We start from the raw sequence: 27,487 nt of genomic DNA, 5'->3' as shown, positions 1-27,487 counted from the left end.
ACCCCGATGAGCATAGTCCTCGAACCAGACTTCGACGTAAATCCAAGTCTTCCCATGAGTAAGCAGCAACAAATCAGAAGTCTTCTCCGACGATACAAAGACTGCTTTTCGACGTCATCGATGATTCGACTAACACCAGTTGCAAAGGATCGCATAATAACCGAAGAGTGCGCTCGACCACTCCCCCAGAGCCCTTACCGAGTTTCAACGCGAGAACGTGAAGCTATTAGGCAACAAGTCGACGAAATGCGGCGCGACGACATCATCCAGCCGTCGAAAAGCCCGTGGGCATCTCCTGTAGGCTTGGTGAAGAAAAAGGACGTAACCCTACGTTTCTGCGTCAATTATTGTCGTCTGAACAAGATCACGAAGAAGGACGTACACCGCTCCCACGAATAGACGACGCATTGGATCGGCTCTGCAATGCTAAATACTTCTCGTCGATGGACCTCAAGTCCCGCTATTGGCAAATAGAAGTCGACGAAGGAGATCGCGAAAAGACGGCCTTCATCACCCCAGACGGCCTCTACAAGTTCAAGGTTATGCCATTCGGACTGTGCTCGGCGCCTGCAACGTTCCAGCGCGTGATGGACACGGTTTTAGCAGGATTGAAGTGGCAGACCTGTCTCGTATACTTGGATGACGTCGTCGTCTTCGCCGGAAATTTCGACGATCACCTGAGGCGGCTTGCGACAGTACTAGAGGCCATCAAGTCATCAGGGCTCACTCTGAAGCCGGAAAAGTGTCGATTCGCTTACGATGAGCTTTTGTTCCTAGGCCACGTCATCAGCAAATCAGGAGTACGCCCCGACCCACAGAAGACAGCTGCCATCGCAAAGTTCCCGCAGCCCACCGACAAGAAGGCAGTGCGTAGATTTCTTGGCATGTGTGCCTACTACAGGTGATTTGTCAAGGACTTTTCATGCATCGCTGAGCAGCTGAAACAGCTAACTAAATGTGACGTCGAGTTCAAGTGGGAAACGCCGCAGGCCGATGCATTTCAATAGCTCAAACGACGCATGCAGTCGCCGCCCGTACTTGCGCACTTCGACGAGCACGCCGATACCGAAATCCACACTGACGTCAGTAGCCTAGGCCTCGGTGCCGTCCTAGTCCAGAGGAAAGGCTGACTTGAACGGGTGATACCTTATGCTAGCCGGTCGCTGTCAAAAGCGGAAGGCAATTATTCTACGACTGAAAAGGAATGCCTTACCATCATTTGGGCTACAGCAAAATTCCGCTCTTACCTACATGGGAGGCCATTCAGAGTTGTCAGCGACCATCACGCGTTGTGTTGACTAGCTAACTTAAAGGACCCTTCAGGACGCCTTGCATGGTGGAGCCTCAGACTACAAGAATACGACATCACTGTAACCTACAAGTCCGGACGAAAACACTCAGATGCCGATTGCCTATCACGCGCCCCCGTCGACCCGCCGCCGCAAGATGACGAAGATGACGAAGCCTTCCTTGGAACAATAAGCGCGGAAGACTTCGCTGAGCAGCAACGGGCGGACCCGGAGCTAAAACACCTCGTGGATTATTTGGAAGGGCACACCGACGCTGTCCCTAGGGCATTTAAGCGTGGATTGTCTTCGTTCAGGCTTTAAAACAAGCTACTCGTGAAGAAGAACTTCTCACCTGTCCGCGCCAACTACCTTCTTGTTGTTCTGTCGGCGCTGCGTCCAGAAGTACTGCACGCCCTACATGACGATTCGACAGCTGGGCACCTCGGTTCCTCCCGGACGCTATTGAGGATACAAGAACGGTATTACTGGCCGCGCCTAACCGCCGATGTCGCCCGTTACGTCAAGACATGTCGAGACTGTCAACGACGCAAGACACCACCGACAAGGCCAGCGGGATTACTACAGCCGATCAAGCCTCCTTACCGACCTTTTCAGCAGATCGGGATGGACTTTCTGGGACCGTTTCCGACATCAACTTCCGGAAATAAGTGGATCGTCGTGGCGATGGACTATCTTACCCACTTCGCTGAAACTAAAGCTCTACCGAAAGGCAGCGCAGCCGAAGTGGCGAAATTTTTCGTCGAGAACATGCTGCTGCGACATGGTGCTCCAGAAGTCCTTATCACCGCCAGAGGAACGGCTTTTACAGCAGAGCTCAACCAAGCCATTCTGCAATACAGCCAGACAAGTCACAGGAGCACAACCGCCTACCACCCGCAGACAAATGGTCTCATGGAGTGCCTGAACAAGACCCTTGCCGACATGCTAGCAATGTACGTCGACGTCGAACACAAGACCTGGGATGCCGTCCTGCCGTACGTAACATTCGCTTACAACACGGCGGTGCAAGAAAACACAGATCACGCCGTTTAAGCTGGTTTAAGGCAGGAACCCGATGACGACGCTCGACGCTATGCTGCCGCACGTCACTGACGAAGAGAATCTTGACGTCGCTACCTATCTTCAGCGCGCCGAAGAAACTCGACAGCTCGCCCGCCTACGGATCAAGAACCAGCAGCGTACCGATAGCCGACACTACAATCTCCGACGACGCTTCGTCGAGTACCAGCCCGGTGACCGTGTTTGGGTGTGGACCCCGATACGCCGACGAGGACTCAGTGGAAAACTACTACGACGATATTTCGGACCCTACAAGGTCATCCGACGTATTGGCGCACTGGACTATGAGGTCGTGCCAGAGGGAATTTGGCATTCACAGCTGCGCCGCGCACGATCTGATGTGGTCCACGTGGTGTGTCTTAAACCCTTTTACGGACGCTGACGAACTTCCTTATTTTGTTGTTTTCTTTGCTATGAGTGCTTTTCTTTATTACTTTCGTTTCTTTGCAGCATCGGGTCGATGCTGTTTAAGAGAGGGGTATTGACACGTGTACTTATATTTATCGGGCGACCACGTTTTGCCGCCTAACAAATGTTATCGCACAGCGCTTGACGCGCTTGCGTGTATCCGACGTTTCTGGAAAGTTATCGACGCTTCTATCCGCTGTCTGTTGCCGCCGAACCTTGTGTTATGTGATTTCATCGCATCACTCGAATGGTGTAGAACTTTGTGGAAGGCATGCGGGTCCCAGCGATTAGTCTCGAACGTTCGACGACTGCAGTATAAAAGCCGACGCGCTTGACCCGCTGATCAGATTTTCGACGATCGCCGACCGTGTTCGCCGCTATCGTTGTGCTATAAGTGTAGCCTGTTTTTGTGGGCACAGGTTCGCCCAATAAAAGTTAGTTTTGTCTTTCACAGTATTGCTACTGTTTTCTTCAACGTCACCACCACGTGACAATATGGACGAGGGAAGGGAACCGCGTAACACGCGACACCACTCCCGACCTCGCCTTCATCACTCAAACTACGCGAGCCGAATGGCTAAACCCACTCGAAAACTTAGGAAGCGATCACTACCATATTAAGCATAACACTACAGACTGGACGCCTACGCAGGCAGATTGGCACAGCTAAACTCACTGACTGGCGTAAAATCAGGGAAGCCTAAGGACAGGACGCCGACACAATCACAAACCTTAAAGACTGATGCGACAACCTCCGTCGACAGAAACAACACCACACAAAGGAAATCGCCAGAACGGAAGAGACCCCAGATGTGGATCCCCACTTACTACACCTGTGGGATGCCAAACGGGGCCTCACCCACCCCTCTAAGAAACAGAGATACAACAGGAAGCTGAAGACGCGCATAGCACAAATAACAGCGGAAGCAGAAGAATATGCCATGCAACTTGCCTCCGCGAACTGGGATAGATTCTGCGACTCCTTCGGTGGCACCCTGGAAACGGCCAAGGCGTGGCATATCCTAAAAGCCATGCTGGACCCCACTAAAACCAAAGGAGAAGGACACAGGGCTTTGGAGCGGGTACTACACACCCACCCAGGTAGCCAACAAGACCTCATCAATGCCATCAAGACCAAGTGCTATGGAGATCTCGCTGCCACATAACCATGTGTGTGGACACAGGACAAAGGACAACCCAACCCACTAATGGACGAACGTATTTAGAGAAAACGAAATGAGAGCGGTCATCGCAGCCACCAACCGTAACACTGCGGCGGGCACGGACCAGATCACCAACTCCATGACCAGAAACCTGCGTGACAAGTCTATCTCCGTGCTCACGGCCTTTCTCAACCAACGCTGGGAACAAAGCATGGTGCAGGCGATGTGGAAACACGCATGAATAATCATGATCTCCAAACCGGGCAAGAAATTGGCAATTGAAAACCTCAGACCCATCTCGCTCACGTCCTACTTCGGCAAGGTGTACGAGATAATTATAAACACGAGACTACAGAGACGCTTAGAGGATAACAAACACCTGCCGGACACTATGTTCGGTTTCCGTGCAGGCCTGTCCACTCAAAATGTGCTACTCCAAATCAAGGAAGAAATCCTCCGCAACGTTTCCCACAGCGCCGAACACGTCCTCCTAGGAATCGAAATCAAAGGGGCTTTCGACAACGTCAGCTACCAAGGAATCCTAAAAGGGTTGGCCAACACCAACTGCGGCGAGCGAAGGTACAAGTACGTTCAGAGCTTCCTGAGTCACCACACGGCGGAGCTGAAGATGGAAGAGATCCAGACTCCAGTGTACCACCCTCCCAACAAGGGTACACCACAAGGTGCTGTCATCTAACCCACGCTGTTCAACGTCGCCATGACCGGCCTCGCAAGCAAACTGCAGGACGTAGCAGGTCTTCGGCACGCAATCTATGCAGACGCCATTACACTCTGGACCACATCAGGGTTTCTTGTTAAAAAGGAAGAACGGCTGCAAACTGCAGCAAGTCTCATCTAAGAATACGTCATCCAAGGGGGACTACAATGCTCCCCCAAAAAATCCGAGCTTGTATGAGTCTGGCGAGGCCGCGGTAACCACGCAGTTCCCACAGACCGAACAAAAAAACTCGAGGTACGCCTCAACGGGGGTCTCGTATGTACCAGAGAAGCCATTGCTCGTGGTGCTGGGCATGTGGCTGCAAACCAACCAGTGGGCCACACACAACCTTACACACAACCAGTGTCTAGGCGATATCACGCATGATCTCCCGCGTAACATCCAAGAACAGAAGCATGAAGGAGGGGGACACCCTCCGACTGGTCAGAAGCCTGGTGGTGAGCAGAATCACATACAGCCTGCCCTACTACCATCTGACACAGCCCGAAACGAAGCAGACCGGCACACTTTTGAGGATGACTTTCAAGACCGCTTTCCGCCTGCCGATGACTATGTCGACTGAAACATTATTGGCGCTAGGGTTGCACAACACCCTCAGCGAACTGAGAGAAGCCCTTTACGTCTCGCAACAACGGAGACTTTCACCGACTCGCACGGGCCGGCAGGTGCTACAAACCTTGGTATTCCCAGCTATAACAACACGAACCCAAGAATCCCGCTTGATACCTCGTCACGTCCAGGACAGGTTTTACGTAGCCTCGATACCACGCAACATGGACCCTAACCTACACTCCGGCAGGAGGAGAGCAAGAGCCCAATACATAGAGAAAGCATTCAGGTTCAATACTACGGCCCGTTTTACGGACGCCGCCATGTATGGGACGAACAACAAGGGCGCAGTGGCAGTAGTATGCGACCACCGACGCCGCGTTACCTCCGCTGCATCGACTCGCCCCTGCACGATTACGGAAGCCAAAGAGCTGGCCATCGCGTTAGCCATCCTGGTAGGCCAACACGCAAACCAACCACTGATGATCCTCACGGATTCCAGCAGGCCTGCCGCAACTTCCTGCAGGGAAGAACTGGCCTGCTGCACAAGTCCTAGCCCAAATACTCAAGGAGGACCCTGAGGACTTCACTACCCAAACCATCATCTGTATACGGGGCCACACTGGCGTCACGGGCAACTTGCAGGTCGACAGAGCAGCTCGAGGATTCGTACATAACCGAGCACTGATCACGCCGGCTGCAGAAGACCCGGACCCTGTCGACCTCGAGTATTCAGCCATCGCGAACTACGAGAGAGGGCGTCGCCTGCGATATCCCCCACCCCATCGAAATCTAAAGACAGAGGATGCCGCTGCCTGGCTAGGCTCCTGACAGGCACTTACACGAGCCTACACATGTTACATCGAATACACCCCACAGTCCACGGGGACGAATACCCGTGGTGTGGGGCCAGACCAACCCTATACCATATTAGGTGGAAATGCACACTACACTACATAGAACACCCCGACATGAACACCACGAGGGAGCAATGGAAGGCACTGCTGTCCAGCTCGGTCTTCGACCACCAGCTCAAGCTAATACAGAGAGCTGAGAAGATGGCAAGAGCCAGCAGAGCCCTGGACTAGGGGCCCCGACCATTAGCGGTTTTTCCGATTATTCTTTTAATAAAATCTATCTATCTATCTATCTATCTATCTATCTATCTATCTATCTATCTATCTATCTATCTATCTATCTATCTATCTATCTATCTATCTATCTATCTATCTATCTATCTATCTATCTATCTATCTATCTATCTATCTATCTATCTATCTATCTATCTATCTATCTATCTATCTATCTATCTATCTATCTATCTATCTATCTATCTATCTATCTATCTATCTATCTATCTATCTATCTATCTATCTATCTATCTATCTATCTATCTATCAAATCATCCGTACAACACTAGAACAACAAACGTTTCTATAAAGAACAAGCTCAAAACAAGCATCTGAATCATTAATAAGGTATTGCATACCCACTTCGGAAGTATGCTACGGCCGAGGATGTTCGTCATGCGAGAAGCGAGGTGTGAAGTGCGAACCTGTGGAAGCAAAGCGTTCGACCACGGGTGCTGCTTTCTCCTCCTGAGTGGACGCAACGTAAAGTTGAAAAGAAACGTCGTTGGCGCAAGTCTAACCCCGTTTTACAATCGCGCGAAGCCGCAGCTGAGCGTAGAAAACGAGCCGAAGAAGCCCAACTGCAAAAGCAGCATCACGATGATGTCGGATGGTAACGTAGACCAAAACTCGCAGACAACGGCTTTCCACATGCTTGCTTTACACTGCGGCTCGTTATGTCTTGGAAGAAGCCTGACCCATTCGTTCGTATAACTCAATGCATCACCAAATGTGCAGCAACCTTTCGTCTCCACGTCACACGTTTACACATAGTTACGTAAAGATGTGCGACAACGTAATCATTATGCTCATATTTCACTGGGTTTGTTCCTTCATTGCGCATGTTTGGTAAACATCATATTTTCTCGCCTCTCAAGCAAATAAAATTTAGTTGAAAGCTTCCGCTTGTCCTTGTTCACACGCTCTCGGTTTTGTCTCTTTTTGGGGCAGCATCTTGTGAAAATTATGAACCAACTCGATCAACAGGTTTTATTGAGCTGTAATATATACATGTGCATGTGTCTTATACCAGCTCAAAACAAGTAAGAAAGAAAAAGGAGTTTTGTTATAGTTGTAGTGTTTAGGATTATTTGCCACTTCGCTAGTGCGCAGGGATGCGGAAGAAAGACAGAGTCATTTAAGTGCAATTAGAAAAATCAAAGCAACCTCTAATATATACATATATATACAGAGAGTTGATAACCTGCGTAACGGCAGTCGGTGTGTCCACACACCTACAGCACAAGGGCATAAACGGCCTGAAACAGTCCCGTGTTGTGGGGCTCACGGTTCGGTCACCACGGCACTGTGGGCTAACCCGTGCTCGAGCTGGCTGCAACGACGACAGGCTCAGGCCCCGTTCGTCACGGTTCTCGGGCTCGGAATGCTCAGGAGCCGCAGCGGCAGCATTCAGGGGACGCCTTGTTCCGCGCGGATCCCGGTGTCCGGCTCGGACGCCGCTTGCGATTGACGTGCAACAGTCGCACTTCCAGCACGGGCTCGGTGCACAGCTCCTAAGCCGCTCGCAATCCACGTGCGGCGGTCGCACGTGAGGACCGCGTCTAGCACAGGAACATCTGTGCCAGACTGGAACGCTGCTCGGCGTAGCTCAGGTGCGGCAGCTCAGGGACCGGCGGTCCTCGGGTCAGCCATCGTCTCTAGCTTTGCCAGAAGGAGCCCTCGTTCCTCGGACGCCATCGTCTACGCTCGGCTCCGGGTTCCTCTGCACCTTGCCACGGACGTCTCGCCTGGCAGGAACTCTCGCTTCGTTCACCCCAGGAGCTCGGAACTGCTGCCTGCCTGGTTCGAACACTGGGAGACCGCGTCTCTTCCGCCGTGCTCGTGCACCCGTTCCCTTCTTTCTTCACGGAGTTTGGGTGGCCACTCCGGTCTTCTAGAGGCACCTCGCGGCACTTACATCTGCGTTCGTTCGATGCATCAACAGGTAGCTTCGTTTCCTTGGTTCCCCTTGTTGACACTGCACTCAAGGTACCTATACCTTGGGACACGCTTTTATGTCGAACAGGCGTTTTTTTCCGGGTGGCGACTCTTTGCGCAGTTTTGACACATCAGAGGGGTCATGTGGCGTGTTGAAACCAATAGGGTAGAACACCCCGTTGATGTTCGCAAGAACATCATAAAGTGCCTTTTTCATGCAGAGTGCCAGTGTCGTTCCTCAGAAGAAAGGAGAGTCTACGTAGACCTTTACCTCTGGAAGCTGCTTAAATGAGCCGTCGAGCAGGTAAACGGTACGCATGATACCGGTGAAATTCCATTGCGGCACCAGCGAACGTCTGATGACACCGTACTGCATCCGGAATCTCTCAGCACCGTCACAGGGTGTCCATCGAGATATCCGGTTGCCGTCGGCATCTCTTGCGTCCGAAGACCAAGACAGATGTCTTCATCTGTTTTTACTGGTGGCATTCTTTGCTCTTCGGATTTAGCGGCAGGAGCCGGACTTTCTTCTTTCCGGGCGACAGGCATCCAGTTGCAGCTAGGAATGGCACTTGACACCTCCTTGTTGCTGCTCTTTGCGTTCAGGCACTCGTCAGCTTTATGCCCATGTTTCCTGCATTTCCAGCAAAACGAGGACTTCGGTCCTTTTGACCGCGTCCAACAATCTACAGCACCGCGGCCACATAAGAAGCACTTAACCTTCCCTTTCCTGGCCTCTTTTTCTCAATTCTTGCTTTGCGGAACTGCTTTACTAATACCCCTCTCTTCTTTTCCTCTGGCGAGATTTGTCAGGCTTTGCGCCTCCAAAGAAGGGTCAACTCCTTCGGCTAGTTTGTAGAGGTCGCGGCATCCTCGCTCTTTCAGGAAGATCGCCACATAGCAAGAACTGTTCCGAAACAAGCTTATCTCTTAATGCGTCATATGTTCATATGTTTTCTCTGTTTTTCCCATCTGCTGTCAATTATCAAAGTGCCCAAGCAGTCGACCAGCAAACTGCCGCTCTGTCTCGGAATTCTCAGGCTTAGTTTCGCGAAACTTTTGACGGTATCTATCTCCCGTACACCTGAATCTTTGTAATAAAGTTTGCTTCAGCTTTTGTTAGTCTGTGGCATCCTCCGCAGCCATGCGTCCGACCACGCTCAAGGCTTCACCTGGCAAACACAAGCTTAATGACAGCGCCCACCTGTCGCTTTGCCATCCCTGGCTGGTGGCTACCCGCACGAAGCGCTGTATGTACGCGTCGAGTTCGTCGCGGCCCTCGTTGTAGGGAGGAATACGCTTGTGGGGAATTCTAAATGATTCAGCGCTGTTTTCTCCGCGTTATCTACCGGCTTTGACCATCCCAGACACGTGCTCTGCACGACGACATCTAGTCACCAGCAGAGTTCGTTCCACCGTCAGTCGAGTTATCTCCTGTTCATGAGTTACTCGCGCTGCTTCCCTATCCTCAGCTCGTCTATCGCGCTCTCTGTTATGCTGCTCGTCAATCCACTCTCTTAGTTCTTTACCTGACAAGCCAAGCTTCTTTCCTATTGGAATAAATTTCTCCCAGTCCATTTCTGACCACGGCACACAAGCGAACTGCGGCTCTTAAGGATCGAATTTGAGTTTAGTCCTATCGCGGACGCCAGAATTTGTAGTGTTTAGGACTATTCGGCACATTTACTAGTGCGCAGTGATGCGGAAGAAAAACAGAGTCATTTAAGTGTATTTATAAAAATAAAAGCAACCTTTAAAATATATATGTACAGAGAGTTGACAACCTGCGTAACGGCAATCAGTGTGTCTACACACATGCCCACACGGGCATAAACGGCCTGAAAAAGTCCCGTGTTGTGAGGCTCATGGTTCGGTCGCCACGGCACTGTGGGTTCACCCGCACTCGAGCTGGCTGCGACGACGACATGCTCAGGCCCCGACAGGCGGCCCCGACACGCGGCCCCGGTGTCCAGCTCGGACGCCACTCACAATCCAGGTGCGGTGGTCGCACGTGAGGACAGCGCCTAGCACAGCAACATCTGTGCGAGACTGGAACACTGCTAGGCACAGCTCAGGTGCGGCAGCTCAGGGACCGGCAGTCCTCGGGTCAGCCAGCGTCTCGAGCCTTGGCAGCAGGAGCCCTGGTTCCTCGAACGTCCTTGTCCACGCTCGACTCCGTGATTTGTGCTGCTTCTATGTCGGTGTTGTTCAAGAAGTGAAGTACTGCTTTTCCGATCCTTCCGTTCATATACCTCCTGCATGCTTCTTGTGAGTCCGTCACCATGATAACCAGGGTCTTCTTGCACGTTGCGATGACCAGGGCTGTGCCCAGCTCTTCCGCGGTGCTCGCGTCCTTGGCACGTATTGATGTGGCTGTAAATTGTTAGTCCTTCTCGTTGAGCACGCTGATTGCTAATGGGTCGTTTGTCCTGTACGCAGCTGCGCCTGTGTATATCACATTTCTTTGCTGTTGGTGCGTTCGAGTACGTGCTTGAGCGCTTGTATTCTCACGCAAAATATGACGTCAAGGAGCTCAAACACCACGAACTTGTAACTCGAAAATTCTGCATTCTGAACAGCCGAAAACACGCTTTGCATTCAAGGATTTCTGCTGAGTGCGAGTAAAAGGAATTCTGAGAGCTTCAATCATGGTCTGGTAGAGTGCCTGTGTTCTGGCCACCTCTGTGTATACGTAGCGCACTATCGCGTCGGTTCAAGCCAAGTTGTTTTCGAAGCGCGGAGTCGCCCCTGTATTTGTGCTCTTAAACTGCGGGAAATAAGGCTCGGGAATAGGGGAATGCTTGGAAACGGGATGTTTTCGGGATATGTTATGTACATTATTGTTTGAGATGAGTCGGGTATTTTCTACGCCATGTGTGTAAAAGCGAATTGCTTTTGTTTGTAATGCCGCCCATTCACCACTACCACGCGTTTCGCCTCTACACGCATTATTCCTATAAGGTGTTAATACCAAAATGACACTTGCTTGTGTTTAACTTTTGTTTAGCTCACGTCATCCGGTGCAGCTTCGTACGGGAACTACTGTTGCTTACCTGGTGCCACAGCGTTGGATGAATGCACAAAAAGCCCAGAACGAGCATTTATATAGAGCAAAGTAAACCTGTCCTCATTTCCCAAGGCGTCTTGGGGCTTGATTATGAAATTGCGCGTAGCGCACATTCGATGGAGGCTTGTAAGATCGTTCGCAATCATTTTTAGCTAATAATAACATGATTCCGCACCAAGACCACGCACGGTTGAGCAGTAGAAATAAAAAAAAAATGCCGCGCCGATCAGCGCAACCGGCATAACGCGTTCCAGCTAGCGTTCAAAACACGCGCGCCCAAAACCGAAATCGAAAGTTTTGTTCAGGTATTAATGTCGGCGGCTGCAGTCGATTCGGCCGCTGCGCTCTATGCGAATGTCCGCTCATGTTGATTCCTTTCTCTATGATACCACCCACTTGCCGTCGTCGATGGAAGGGCTGGGAAAGGGCGCTTGACCAAGTGCACGCGCCCTTTCCCAGCCCTTCCCGCGAAGAACAAGCGAGTGAGATAACATTGAATATTTTGTCCCCTCCCCCCCCCCCCCCCGTTCTTGTCCCTCGCTCTTCACTTGCCTGCCCGAAGAAACAGAACATTCAGAGCGACCGCCGCGACTGATAACATCATGCGGAAAAAGTGGAACGACAGATCGCTCCGGCGCACTGTTTTTGTCACCATGTCGGACACAATTTTTTCCAGATCCTAGCCATAAACAGCTTCGCTGTAAATAAAGCGCGTGCTATTCTCCCACTCATTTCCATGTCCATGTGGTTCTTACAAACTTAAATGTTCGCAGGTTGGCTGGTATTCTCAAGTGACATGAGAAGCAATATCTATGCGATGTTGCTGCGACCAACATGAATCATGTCAGCCGGCTAAGCTACCATTCTGTTGAAACTACAGCTTTGTGTGTGTCTTCTTCGTGCGCATTTTCGGGTTTGCCAGATTCCTGCTCTGTTCTTCTGTAACAACGAACACCTAACAAGCCCTACTCGGTGCTGCTGAGCTTTCACACGTTACACTTTCAGTGTTTGCCAGAAGTAAATTTGCCTTTGCGGTGAGAATTTATTCACCGGTTTTATTGAACTCGCTTAATCATATTTCAGGGCATGAGATTTCTTCAGCTACTGACCCCCACTTACTGAACGTGTGGTCAATTTTGTCACCAGAACCGTCTTCACAAGCGTGCTGCTACTTGTTCTGCTTTACTTCGCCGGCCTGTTTCTCGGAGTGGCGATTACAATCTGGTTTCGCGGTTGCGACCCTGCCTTACTGGGAGCCATTTCAAGCATTGACCAAGTAAGATTCGCTTCACTGTAAACAGCAAATATCGCACAATTATGCTCACATTTCTCATTAAAGAGGGCTGTAATGTTGGTTACACTGTCACTAAACATACGTTTTTTCCCCTAGAATGGCGTAATGCAGAAAAAGAGGTGGCATGAGCTGCAGCAAAGGGCCCAACATTCGAGTTACTTTATCTGTTTTGTGTTATGATGCCGTAAGAAAACAGATTGTTTTATTTGGCTTAGCTAATTCCTCATTCTGTTTTTCTCTTGAAGCCTTTAGCCTTCTTAGCTCGTTCCCCAATTTCGCGCCGTTGTCGTCAGCGCCCCCAGCGCATCCATTGGTGGAAGTGCGTGCGCGACCATATGTGCATCCACAATGAGAATGCAGGGTTTCTTGAAGTTATGCTAAGCTCGGTTTCCTGCTACACCGCCATATTGTGCTTGGTTCCTCGCGTCATGGGTGGCGGTTCCCACCAAGTGGACCCGCAGTAGAGTGGAACGTTTGCCGCCGCGCCATCACGGCTCACCTCACTCTTCTGGAGTTGGTGGTGGCGCGGGCAATTGCCGCGGCGTCGCGTGAACACATGGTGTTTAACGTCATGGCATGCGCCAGTGTAGGCTTCTAAAGCTCCAGCACTCGAACATCAGAGCGGAGGGTTGTAGTCTTAACCAGAATGCCTTAAAACAACCTTTACACTAAAGTATCATGGATGAAACACGATATTGCACCTTGAAAGTTTATTCCATCAATTCAAGCATACATATATTATCCAGCAGCTCAGCGGGAACGGGTGGCGAAAAGGCAACGGAATGCCTGACAATGCACCAATCATTGCCCACGCCACTATAGTGCACAACAGTCGGCATGTCTCTCCATTTAATACATAATTGCAGTAAAAAGTAAAGCAACAAAATATTGCAGAGCCCGCAGCTTGGTGCTCTAATATTAAAAAAAATTCATGCACTCAAGCGATTTAACGAACTAAAATATGAGAGCAAGAACGTCTAGGCCGCACGACAGCTCGAGCATAAACATTTGCGTTACACCCTTGTAAACCGCCGTGTGGGCTTCTTCCTGAAAATTTTCAAAACGAGATTTTTAAAGATTGCATATAAATCTAACTGCCCAGTTACATCTATCCCCGTAATGCTATTGCGTGTTTAAAACTAAGTTGAGGTGTATTTACAACAATCAGAACTTTTGTGGTGACGGAAAAGAATAGCCAAAATGTTATTGCTTTCAATTGGTGTTGTAGCCATCGTTGTTGGCTTAATTATCTCGCAGCAACATATGCTAGAGAACGGCCTACTTAAGGGCATATGTGATTTTCCTGTAGCGCATACTTCTACAAAAAAAAACAAAAAAACATTACGATCTTTGTCATTTGCGGCGTGATGTTGCACATTCAAAACACGTAAATTAGCTCAGAAATTACTGCATTTGCTCATTTTTACAAACATCTTTTGAATATTCTACACTGTGCATCTGCGGTATTGTTGCCTGTGCAGTTTTTGCACGTGTTACTGCTATGATCAAGTGAACGCTGCGCACAGAAAGCGAATAATTGCGCTTTTATTCTACTTGCACATCACTTGTCTTTTTCAGATCTTGCCATACTACGCGAAGACGTACCTTGTACGCGTGCCGGGATTTGTGGGGCTCTTTCTAGCGGGAATCATCAGCGCCGCTACGAGGTATCCTATCTTCACGCGTAATATGGTGTACTAGAGTATTTGATCTTAGAATCTGTTGCTTGCTAATTGATCTTCATACGCCTGTATTCTAGCGGTAAAGAGCATAACAGGTCTATTGTTTCCTCCGCGGTGACCACATAACTAAAGGCACAAAGTCTGAAACGCCACAGCTCACTTATTCTTTGTAAAATGGGCTTTTAGGTTAACAAAGATTACCAGTGAATTGGTAAATGGGTGAACACTTAATTAGAGAGTAGGCATGTGTGAGATAGACTTACATATTACTGAACATAGGTGCAATGTAGTTGTATACTACGATGCGAAAAAAAGAAGGATAGTTTATTTCTTATAAAGTCTTATTCACATCTCAAATTAAAAACACGCTTTTTCGAGTGCGTAGGGTAGTGTTTAGCTGCAGCATATATACTTTTTACATCTGTTCAACTGACTTAGCCACAACTGTTCTATCAGTGCCAATTCAAAAAAAAAAAAGATTTCCGTGGTTAAACGCGGTTAGACCAAGTTTGTCGAGTGATAGCTCGGTTTTGCTTGCTGCGGGAGAGGACGACACCACTGGTTTGTAGAGATTTTACTTTTTGTATCACCAACACCCGCATCTACAATGGCACCACAAGACAACACACAGACGCTGCTCGGGGCCGTCGGCGCTCTCGGCGCGAACGCGCAGTGGACTTCGATGCAGCTAAAGCCCCTCCATCCACGCGCCACCGCCGCTTTCTTAAAGGGGTGGAGACATCACAATTTTCGTTCATGCGTTTGTTGATTCAAACGTTGTGTCATGCTTCAGGGAGCACGATACACACAGCGGGATTCATATATATCCGATAAATAATTTAATAATAGCATTATTATACCGAGCGATTTCGGTTTCGGTTTCGGGGCTCCGGGGGATGCTATGACGTCACAGAGGAGGAAACGCAACATGGCTTGGTCACGTGGGCCACAAAAAATAGTGACGTAAAACTATGCTGCGTCGTCTGCTCGCGCATACGCGTGCTCTGCCAGCAGATGTTAACAACTGGCGATTCGAAGTGCATGTCGCGATTATTATAATTATTGCGAAGAGCGACAACAACGGTAAGAAAATATTGCGGCTTGTGAGAGTCGGTGATTCATTCCGAAGCGCCGTACGCTTTAGCTTTGAAGTGAACCGGAAAAGGCCTAGCGACGATATCAGCGGCGCCGAACGATCAGAGGCGGTGAAGCTGCCCTGGGTGCCAGAGTGACCACTCCGTGGTCGCTGATTGGCCGCTTCGCCGTACGGCTGCCGCACAAATGGGTCCCGGGCCCATCCTCTCTACGGCAAGGAAATCTCGCCGTTTGCGAGCAAAACCGCCGTCGCACAGGGGCCCGCGAACGGCAAACGGCGTGCGGCGAGTTTCCGTGCCGGTAACGTGGACAGGCCCTCACATTGAGAAAGGCCAAGCGAACGAGAGACCGCTCCGAGCTGCCGAACTATGCGACTATGCGAGGAGAGAAGCGGACAACACGAACGCCGCATATCCTGGTCCCTTTCGGAGTCGGCCGGCTAAAACGTAGGCCCGTCCGCTCGGCAACTCGCCGCACGCAGTTTGCCGTTCGCGGGCCGCCGTGCGGCGTTCGTGTTGTCCACTTCTCTCCTCATGTGTCCGTGCCTGCACGCCTTACTCTTTCTTTGCATTAAGAAAGGATTTCTATATGCCTGTAGCTCGGTCATAGTGGAGGCTATGCTCGGTGACTCGGCTCAGCATGCTCCGTAATCGGCATTTCATCGCTACTCATCATACGTCACGTTTTTGTGCTAGTGTGCTATGACGTCAATATTTTCGTTTCTCCTCTGTGACGTAGTAACGGCCGCGCTAGCGATGGGTCTCGACTACGAGAAGGAGTTTTTAATGACTTTTTGGAGCTGAATAAAATTATTTTAAAATGTTTGCAGCGTCCAATACTTCGTTCTGGGTGTCCTTGCATACGGAAGCAGCCTACAACATGCTTTTTATAGCCTCAAAATTTGGTGTCCCAACCCCTTTAAGTAGCGCCAACCATTGTTGTGCGCCGCCTTTTTCCCTCAGACCAAATCCGGTTCCGGCATTTCCGCTTCCTGCATTTCCGGTTTCGGCGTTTCCGCTTCCTGGAGTTGCGCTGCGGGAATTTCCGCTCTCACTGCTGTTAGACGATGGTGAGACGCCCGCGCATGCTTAGCAGAGCTGTGACAGTCACCATAAGAAGAATGCAAAAAGGACAAGCCGTTGTATTCCGCTGAAGTAGTAGTTCGCGGTCGCTGTTTTCAACATGCACGAAAAACGGCAGTGGTCTCCAAGCGTCCAGGTACTACATTCCACTGTACGTTGGCTCTCGTGGCACAACCCGTCGCAGGTTGACGCGAAGCAGCGAACACGATCAGATCGCTGATTACAATAGGCGGTGGTTCTTGGATAAAATAGTCACAGTTTAAACCGCAGCTGGTACAATTAAAGCCTCTCCATCGACGCGAAAGTAAACAACGCTAAAGAACATAGCGTTACTTCCATTCGGAACAGGAAGCTGTAGCTACGTAAGTTCCGCTTGACGCCGGAAGTAAGGGGGTGACTGGGAGAGGAGTGTGGAGGAGAAGGGTAGGTTGGCGGTACTTAAGCTGGTCGGCGGAAACGTGTATGGAGGGCCTTTAGATGCAGCTAGCTCCTCTCGCGGTGGCGGCACTGACCTTGAGACGCTGCTCGTTGTCACTCCAGACGCATTAGGCAGGCTAACTCCCAGTGTGACCATGGTATAGCTTGAAGGTCAGATTCACGGAACGAAGCGTTTTCTGGGTTTGTACCTGGAGCAGTAGAACTATCGCTCTAATAACTGAAGTAGCAACTCAACTGATTAAGAAAAGCTCAGTGCCCTTACACTCTGTGAACAAGGATGACCAGCGAAGCTGTGTATGTGGGCCCCTTTATGGCGAACTGCACCTCAGCCGCGGGATGGCCCGGCATTGCACTATCTTGGGGATCGGCCCACGTATGAGAAGTGCTTAACGCCTGCGTCACCTCCGCCGCGGGTCGACCCGGTACTGCACTCTCTTTGGAATCGGCCCACGTATGGGGAGTTTTCTGTCTACACACGGAGACAATCCTGGGGGAACTAGCCCTTAACAGCTTCGCTGTAATATCAGAACTGGAGAATTGAACTCATAGACGATGTTATCTCTAGATTTGTCGATATCCTATACTAATGGAAAGAGATGCGGTAGAAAAACATTTATTTATATTTGATAACTGAGTCCGCTACTGTGTCGTAGTACAGGTGCTGTTTCACGTATATTTGAGGGGTACAGACCGAGAGTTAATCTAAATTGACAGATAAAGCTTCTTAGGTCTCACTAAAAGCAGAGCCTAGATAATGAAACAAAGTAAAAATGGAGGAAGGGTGACGGTGCCACATTTATATCAAGGCACTGACTACCATACATGTCAAAGCTCTTGAAAGAGTTTCATGGTCAAAAAGGAGTTGTTATTCATACAGAAGGACGACATTATTGTGGGTGTAAGCGAATAGTTCGAAAGAACGCGCGAAAGAGCGAGGGAGCCAGTGAGACAACGAGAGAGAGGGAGAACCAGCAAGCGTTTCCCTTGCGAGTTCGACCACCGATCATCGGTCGAGCATCGACCAATCAAAAATCGGCTGAAAGAGCCAAAGAAACTGTCGACTTTAAACTACACACTTTTGGGAGCTTCTGCTGCATGAAAATAGCTTATCAATACTACTGCAGTAAGAATTACACTTTTATGTTAAGTAATAAGCACCCGAGCATGCAAAATATTAAGAAAAGGAATCGCGAGCTTTATTTTCAGTACCGGTACTGTAGCCGCTTTATCAAACCTCTGTGCCTTTAAATAACGGGCCATTAGGCTATAAGAAGCTTTGAAACAAGGACTACGAGGGAAGCGCTGATGGGCGAAGATTGCTCTGTGACGTACACTTAAGTTATATTTTTTACAACTGCAAGCTTTCGTTGCACATTTTGTTTCACCTACTTTGCAGTACAGTGTCTTCTACAGTAAATTCTCAAGCTGCTATATTGTACGTGGATGTGATTGCTCGTCGATACAAGAATGCTGAGAAGCATGTATTGTGGATTACGCGCGGCACAGGTAAATAAGAATCGGTCGCTAATTTCATACGCTTTGTATCTAATTAGCCTGATTTCACCCGATGATCGCTTCTAGATGTCAAGAATGTAGATATAGGATATGTATTTTATGGGTGTTTGTTAGGAAAATTTACACCAAAAATATTTAGCGCTTTCGGATTCAAATAGTGGACTGTTTGCACATATGCACGATGAAGGACATGGTTTATCTTAAGATGGTCACGGTCGCGGGCACGCACTGTAGAGAATATAATTGATGCAAGCACATATACTTACATATAGATATTGTCACAGCATGGGCTTTATATAGGCGAAACAATAATTCGGAATATTATGTATCAATAAACAGCCAGGTACTTCGTGCTCTTTATGTTGGATGACGAATGATTGTCAAGACCTGTAGTAAACTAACAGATAGTGAATAGAAAAATGAATCCCAGCTCTTGTCAAACGTTGGCGTATTTCTTACACTGTGCATTCACACTTTTGCATAATAACAATGTTCCTCATGGGCAGAATATTGAGAAGAAAGAGCTTGTTTTGTCGCTAAGCAAAGCTCTTATTGTAAGAATGGTTCCATTTACCTCGAACAACTACTGAGCTAATATATAAACCCCCTTAGTCTTCAGTAGAAGCGAGCATTACAGTTGCAGAAAAAAAAAACGGATTAATGAGTATGATAATAATGCGAATTTTGAGCACATATGTGTTTAGGTGTTTTGAATTCGCGATATATTGCAGCAAAAATTTGATTCTGCACGACAGGGTCCTCTCGGCGGCGCTGCTGAGCCTCTGCTCGTGCAGCTAGTTTAGGAGATGCGGCAGACGAAGCACTTCCACCGGTTGCGTCGCGCATTGTTCGGAAAGAACTTAGTGAGACAATTTTATATTATGATCATAGTGTAGCGTATTAGTGACAGTGAGGAACGACAGCGTGTCGAATCTGCGAGCTACAAATTTAACTCTTTATTGGGCGAACTCGTGTCCCAGCAAATCAATTAACATTCCAGCACAAAGGCAGCGGCGAGCAGAGTCGGCTATGGTCGGAAATCTGATCTGCTGATCAAGGGCGTCGGGTTTTACACGTGGCTCGTCTAAAGTTCCACAGTAATCGCGAATACGCACGTTGCCTTTCGAAAGTACTGAACAATTGGCGTCGCGCATACAGTCACATTACAAGAATCGCAAACCATGACAATGGAAGCAAGCGCGAACGATGTCAAACCAAGGGAACCAAACACGGAGCAAGCGAGAGCGGACGCGGGCACACGATTGTACGAAACGAGCGGTCGAGCGGGTCCGCATGATACCAAGTTTCCTTCACGCACGTCACTAAGGGGCCGCTCGCCTCCTTTCATCTCCCCTCCCCGTTCGCCCTTTCATCTTTCGCTGCACTTGTTTATGCTTGTCCGCTCGGTTACGCCGCCGGCGCTTGCCGCAGGAACGGGCGCCTAAGCTGCACCGTAAAGAGAGGTCTTTATCAAATGCGTCTGTAACTCGCTGTTTCCGACCTACCGTGGTTGCTTAGTGGTTGTGGTGTTGGGTTTCTGAGCACGACGTCGGCGGGATCGAATCTCTGCCACGGCGGCCGCATTTCGATGGGGGCATAAACACCATTGTATTTAGATTAAGGTGCACGTTAAAGAACCCCAAGTGGGGCGAATTGCCGGACTGCCCCACTACGGCATGCCTCATAACCAGAATGTGGTTTTGGCACGTAAAACCCAATAAATAATTCATTCAATTCACTGTTTCCCTAAAACCTACCAGCTTTATTAGCTCAGTTTTAAGTAGACGTCCTGGTTATGGTGGTGTTACCTGGTTTCTGCATGGCCAACTTTAAATTTTATTCACGCCTAAGCCTTACATTCAGAAAAGCTGCAGACCATTCTTACATGTCAATTGTTCTAATAATGATCTTGGAGTCTGGTTTCTCACTTGTGTATTATGTCATTTATTTATACTCACAAGTTTTAAAACCTTTCGTTTATCGTATAGACGACGTCTTCTCGTTCGTCATGCTTAGAGTAATGATATCAGTCATCACCTGGCGACCGATATTTCTCTGAAAGCCCCGACCTTGTTTATGGAATCAATAAGGGATAGCATATAAAATTTTAATTAGGAAAATAAAGTCACACATTTTGACTTCAATAAACTTTTAACACTTTATACATATGGCACCCAAATGTGTTAACATTCGAAGAGGTGCAGTTTCTTCAATACATTAACAAGCTACGGTCTGCTGGAATTCACCCGCCGATTCTTCTAAGCGCATCGGCCTTCCTTGGCATAAATAGTTGCTGCAACATTGGCGACAAAGGAATAAACTAAGTATGTGCTCTAAAAGGAAGATATACTGCAACTTAAATCAATTTCTAAGGCAACAAGAACCATTTTATTGCGTTTTATAAAAAGGATGACGATTTAATCATATTTCTGACGCCCTCATGTGCACACTGGATGTTTAAAAGTGATAAGAACCACTTGCTCCGCATATGCATTTGCAGCCGTTGCCTTAGGAACTTCCGTGACAGTGTACAGTATGCTTTGTGCACACATGGGATCTGTGACAAGGGTAAGTGTGTCTTCGAGTTCGTTTTCATTGCGAATTATATTGGCACCCCGAGCAAACTTTTACCGTCCGCGATGGCGTCGCCATGGCCGTGATGTTCCGTATAAAGTCCAAGGGCGATAATACCGTCGTCGCGCGCCCTATGCTGTGTGTGCGAGTGAAAGCGTGCGAGGGTGAGCCGACGATCACGGCTCAATCTCGCGCGCGCAACGGAGGAAAGCGGGGACGAACCGCGCCGCCTTCCGTCGCGCGCATGGCACCGGGGGAGGGTGGCGTTGTACTTGGGCGGCGCGTGGTCAAGCGGGCTTTATCTTGAAGAGATCTGCTTTGCGTGCGCTGTGTTTTCGCTGCTCAGTTTGTGTGTAAGCGATAGATAGCACGAAGGTCACTTCTCTCGCTGCTGCTGTCGCGCTTCCTCACGCCAGCGCGTTGACACTGAGTGTTCGTGGACATCGAGTGTGATGTGTTCATGTTTACCTGTGCGCGCTTACACAATGCTCTTTAATTAAGTCAGTAAGCGAACGTTTACAAGTTTACACAGCCGATAAAACTGTTATGCGTTCTTCCTATGGCTGTCTAGTAATTTCCTGTCGCACTCGATGCGTTGATTTTCGGGCCAGAGCGCGACTTTTTGTATTCGAAATGGTTTTTTTTTCCTGGAGCATCAATAATATACCTGGTGTTTCAGCAAACTTTCAAAAATTTTCGAAGTTTCCTGGGGCAGACAGCACAATTCTAGTTCATGAGCTGGTCTACTCGAAGAGGCGGACATTACTTAGATAAAAAATTGAATGCATAACCGACTAAATCGCAGAAATTCACTAATTAAGTTTTTTTTTTAATAATTACCTGATGGCCCATATTGTAATTTATAAATTCTAGTCATGGATTTCGCAAGGCGGATCTACTAGGAACGAAGGGTCAGGGTGACACCAGTTTCGAGACAAGTACTCACGATCTTTGCGGCAAAAATCATTCAGGTCGCAGTTATACTTTCTTGACAAAACGTCGTTTTGTGCATTCAAGCACTAAAGTAACTGGAACGCAAGCAAATGGAACGCTGACTGACCTGGCACGGATTGGACTAGTCTACGGTCGTTGCTGCGGCGAAAGGTAGCGTCCAGGTGACGACGGGCGGGAGATCGTCGCGGTCTTCACTCAGTTGCTGCCAGGTGGTCGCCCGTGGTCGCTCCCCTTGTCGCGGGCACGACGCGTTCAAGCTGAATCCTCGTAGTCCCATCTGATGGCATGGGCACCGGCCATAAAGAAGGCCTGCTAGTCTACGACTGGCACAAGGCTTGGTGAGAACAGACGATGGATTGAGCTATTGATAACATTCGAGACACTTCGAATACATGCAGGCGTGTTCTGCGCTGATCGAGCCATTAAGTTAAGCATTTGTTAGCCGGTGAAAAGCGTTCACCGCATAAAGATAAACAGATACACGTGTCCATATTATAAGGCAGTAAAGATAACTTGCGTTGCCAACTACCTAGTAACCATTATGACCAGTTCTATAGTTTAACAACCATTTCGGTCAGACAGAAAGAAAATAAATCGTGTTGAAAAGTTAGTTGCCTGTGATATAATATTCTGCATCATATACTTTTTCTGAGGAAACCTTTGCAGCCGTATAAATGTTCATGAATTCTAAGTTACGTAGAGATTTACAAGTTTATTCGACAGGTGACATGAGAAAAACTTACGTTTTGTTGTCCCAGGTGTCAGTTTATTACAAAGTTCACTGCAGTTGTAGTTCTGATACTTCTTTAGAACACTGAACACTTTCAAAATACATACTTCCACTTGTTCTGCGAGTACTGCTGTACACTTTTCTTTCTCCAATCGATTCCAAGAAAGCATGTGAATTCTGTTGTTCGAACCTTTCTCTTTTTATGAAATTGTGGAAAACTTTTTTCGCGTTCTTTTTCATGGTAAATGTTGAGAAAAATATTCTGACGAATATTTGTTCCTCATCTTGTTCCTGGAAACGTCCACATACGGATAGGTGACGCTGTAAAATAGTGGGCGCTCACCTTTCTTTGCAGGCATTTCTAATGGTCTACAACGGCGTGACGGCACCGTTTGTTGGCTTGTGCCTACTGGCTGTCCTCTTTCCTTTTGTTCACTCAAAGGTAGGTATTGACTCATCACGTTTACGCATGAGTGAAATAGATACTCTGCGTTGGTGGTGTCAATCAATAAGTGACCGTAAAGGCCTAAGAGATGAAACTGCGTTAACTTGACAGTACAGATAACATTCAAATGAAGGATGCGGAAGAAAATCAACATTGTGTTCAGTTCAAAATTCTAAAGGTTGCAGCAAGAAGGTCATGTCATGTGTGAACATCTTCAGGGGTCTTTCAGAGCTATATGAACTAGCCTAGTGGTCTGAAGCGTTATAGGTAAATTCCCAAGTGTATAAAATATGCATATACACGATAAATGCTTAGGAAGCGAAAAAGCAAAAGCATAAATTACGTTCGTGCTAATTTTACAACAGTCGCAGTCAACATTACTGCAATAAACTGCTATAGTGGCATGCACGTAAAACACGAAAATGTCGTGCGTCCTCTATATCAGATTAGCACACAAATGTTTTGCGCATTAGAAACACAGGCTAGATATTCTCTTGACGATAACGTCGGAATCATACAAGAAGAGACCCGTAAAGTTCTTTTTCCACATCTTATGGATATCAGTTTTACCTTTTTATTATACTTTAACAATGCATTCCGATTCCAGCTGATACCCTAATATTTTACGTGGGGTTAGTAATGCTAAATGCCTGAGAAATGCTTTCAATGACAAAAAATGCAGAATCATCCAACAGAAACCTTAGCGAGACAAGCGAGAATACTCAGATGAACGAAATAATTTCATATCGTCGACGTCAGTATTAAAAATTAAATTATGGGGTATTACGTGCCAAAACCACTTTCTGATTATGAGGCACGCCGTAGTGGAGGACGCCGGAACTTTCGACCACCTGGGGTTCTTTAACGTGTACCTAAATCTAAGTACACCGGTGTTTTAACATTTCGCCCCCATCGAAATGCGGCCGCCGTGGCCGGGATTCGATCCCACGACCTCGTGCTCAGCAGCCTAACACCATAGCCACTGAGCAACCACGGCGGGTGACGTCAGTTTTGAGCCATCCGAAAACTATATGGAAAACTGCCATATTAGAGCCTGTAAGATATACCCGCTTGTAAGGAAATGACTGCAACGTTGTCATCAACAATTTTTCGCAGCGGATCTGAGGCAAATGCACGTGACCTATGTTGTTCGTTTTCATTCGTTGGACACGAAGAATATAGTGTTCGTGTTTATGCCATACAAGCAATGATGAGTTTAAAGGTAAAAGCTTGTTTTATGCTTTTGAAAGCTATGAAGAGTTAAGATATTTGTGCAATACAATTATTTCGGTTGCAAGTGAGACTAGGTGTGCTGTCCAACGGTCTACGTTCAAAATGTAATTCCAAAATAAGCATTTGCACGTATCACAGGCACATGAGTGTGTGTTCGATGTATTTTTGATGACCACCTGATAGTTAGATCTAAAATATACTGGAGAGGATGCACTTGCAGGCGCCTAAACTCGATAGCGCTGATATATCCAGTGACCTGAATAAATCAAGCAGGCTAAGTGACTATTTTTCACCGAACCGTATCCGCGGGAATGCCAGTAAATGATAATTATCATCAGGCCGGTGATAACGTCTAATCGCGCGCCTGGTCTGAAGTGCATGTCATCGTCTGCGCTTGCGGTTGACGCGTACGGAGAGCTGAACTTTACCTTTTCCAGACGTTACAAATACAGCGTTCTTAAATACGCTGAACCTCTATTGTTGTGTGGCGTCCGTGGGTATTGTAACCATAGTAGCGACACCATGAGGCTAGCGCGGTGCTAGCTTCTGGTGGGAAGGCCACAATGTAAAGAAAGCTTCCGGTACCACGGGATGTGAGCCGTGTTTTGATTGGAAGCTGCATAAGTCTTCGTTCAGTGAGTGAAATCCAAAGGGTATGGTTCTTTTCGTTGTCCGCTTTTGTTTTGAATTTGTGAGCTAAATAAGTTTTGTTTGGTCTTGTAGATTTTATTGTTTGCTTTTGCATTACTACAGTGATAACACAAGGGACGTGGTATGATGCAGACGTTAACGAATATAGAATGGTTGCAGGGCGCCTTCAAAACAAACATATCTTTTTAGAAGTATTATTAGCCTGACAATTTGACATTGTTACATCGTAGTGAATAAGCACATGGAGAAACCGGAAGTAACTGACTAGCAATGTGTCATTTCTTTCTCCTCCCAGTCTGCGTCGTTCTTGCGCTAATGCACTACTCTGCTTTATTAGGCTGCCCAGTTTTCCGAATCGTGCCTACTCGCTTCGCCGCTTGAGGAGAAGCGGGATTCCATGGCACTGTCACTTTCCCTTCTGAAATGGTTCGCGCGACGTCACATGGTTTAGCTCCAATGTGGAGCGAACGACCCTATAAATTCTAGCATTCGGCCAATAGCATCGGCCCTGTTTATTTCGCTCCAGAGGAACAGTTGCTTTTTGAGGCGAATAACATTCTTTGGCTATTTCAGCCGTTTGGAGCCTACTTATCTGCCTGTGTGCGTGCGTGCGTGCCTGCTTATCTATCTATCTATCTATCTATCTATCTGTCTGTCTGTCTGTCTGTCTGTCTGTCTGTCTGTCTGTCTGTCTGTCTGTCTGTCTGTCTGTCTGTCTGTCTGTCTGTCTGTCTGTCTGTCTGTCTGTCTGTCCGTCCGTCCGTCCGTCCGTCCGTCCGTCCGTCCGTCCGTCCGTCCGTCCGTCCGTCCGTCCGTCCGTCCGTCGGTCCGTCCGTCCGTCCGTCTGTCTGTCTGTCTGTCTGTCTGTCTGTCTGTCTGTCTGTCTGTCTGTCTGTCTGTCTGTCTGTCTGTCTGTCTGTCTGTCTGTCCGTCCGTCCGTCCGTCCGTCCTTCTGTCTGTCTGTCTGTCTGTCTGTCTGTCTGTCTGTCTGTCTGTCTGTCTGTCTGTCTGTCTGTCTGTCTGTCTGTCTGTCTGTCTGTCTGTCTGTCTGTCTGTCTGTCTGTCTGTCTGTCTGTCTTCTAGTGTGACCCAGTGGCCCAAGGTGACCTGCTTAGGCCACTGTCTATTTCCTTCTGCTCATGATTAGCTGTGGCCGTTCCATTGTAGTCATTCTAGCTTCAGAATATCTTACTGTCGCCACGACGTTGCCGTCACGCTTGCTGCCCTGACCCAATTTCCCAAGTTGTCTAATATTTTGGACCACTAGGTACGTGTTCGTGGTCGTGATGCCGTCGTGGCCATTGCATCGTCGTCATTACAGCTTTGTCAACCGAGAGTCGTTATGTCGTCGCCATACCATGCTCGCCATACAGTCATGCCTTCGTTGTCACATACAGCTTGGCCGTCATGGTCATTCAATCGATGTCATTCCAGCTTCGTGATCTGACTCTCGTCCTACTGTGGCCGTTTACGCATTCTCCTCCGACTCAGTGGCCCATGTTGTCTAATTGCTTGGACCACAAAGTACCTGTTCGTGGTCGAAGATAGTCCAGTGCAGGGCCGACCTGCAGCGGAGGTGAAGCAGGCGTTAAGCATTCCCGATACGTGGGCCGATCTCAAAACTAGCTAAAACACGTTGGCGGGCTAGTTGGTTAGAATCCATGGTAGAGTGTATAAGCGGGACTGTACGAGGACGTAGAAAGAAACAGATACACAGACACAGCGTTTTACTTTCAACTATACAATTTTATTTTCGCAAGCATCGGTAAATGTATACCGTGCGAGCGGAAACAAACGTAACAGCAAAAAAGAACATACAGTGGTGAATTTCGATAAACCGTACACGTGTGCAAGGCATGGGGGAAACATGTATCATTGTGACCACTCCAGTACAGTTCAGTACAGTACAGTACACAACAAACCGAGCTGACCCCGTTCTGCACCAAGTGTTTTTCGAAGCAGTTGTATGTTCGCGTAAATTACCCAGAGCCCTTTCGCTGCTGTTACTGCATATTAACAATGCAGAGCTTCGGGTTTTCAGGGGAAGCGTTTACCACGCTTCTTAGTGGTCATGGCTGCCAGGCTTCACTGCGTACCAAAGACGTAGCTGCTCTTTCAGGCACTTATTCCAAGCCGCCATCTCCTCAACACTCCGTAAAGGCTTCGACCCATTCTGTTTGTGTGGAAACTCGCACCTGCACTCAGTATAAGATGACTGCCCCGGGTCACGTCGATTTGCATTACCGCTGGGATCAACCTAACGTGCTTTACATCAGCAAGTAGCCAGTCGCCTTAAAAACGGGGCAATCATCATTTGAGGAAGTTTTGCCTTAAATGCAGTACGGTGTTGAATACAGCCTACCAGCCAACCGACAATACGACATGGCCGATCAGGACAGTTCGATCCCCGACTTCTGGTGACTTATCGTGT

The 27,487-nt window shown here is 48.2% G+C and overlaps 1 protein-coding gene across 2 annotated transcripts in view; it reads left to right on the top strand.

The window, feature by feature from the left end:
* The window catches only part of LOC129382424 (sodium-coupled monocarboxylate transporter 2-like), a 61,084-nt gene that overhangs the window by 7,013 nt on the left and 26,584 nt on the right, over window positions 1-27,487 (top strand). For both annotated transcript variants that reach the window (XM_055066326.2, XM_055066327.2), the window contains exons 3-7: window positions 12,510-12,639; window positions 14,236-14,324; window positions 18,351-18,460; window positions 20,970-21,037; window positions 23,083-23,169. In XM_055066326.2, the coding sequence (XP_054922301.1) occupies window positions 12,510-12,639; window positions 14,236-14,324; window positions 18,351-18,460; window positions 20,970-21,037; window positions 23,083-23,169 (484 nt within the window). The remainder of the gene's footprint in view (window positions 1-12,509; window positions 12,640-14,235; window positions 14,325-18,350; window positions 18,461-20,969; window positions 21,038-23,082; window positions 23,170-27,487) is intronic.

The sequence above is a fragment of the Dermacentor andersoni genome, chromosome 6 (genome assembly GCF_023375885.2).
Source record: "Dermacentor andersoni chromosome 6, qqDerAnde1_hic_scaffold, whole genome shotgun sequence".
NCBI classification, from domain to species: Eukaryota; Metazoa; Arthropoda; class Arachnida; order Ixodida; family Ixodidae; genus Dermacentor; species Dermacentor andersoni.
Note: the sequence above shows the minus strand (reverse complement) of the source record. Positions and strands in the feature narration are given on the sequence as shown.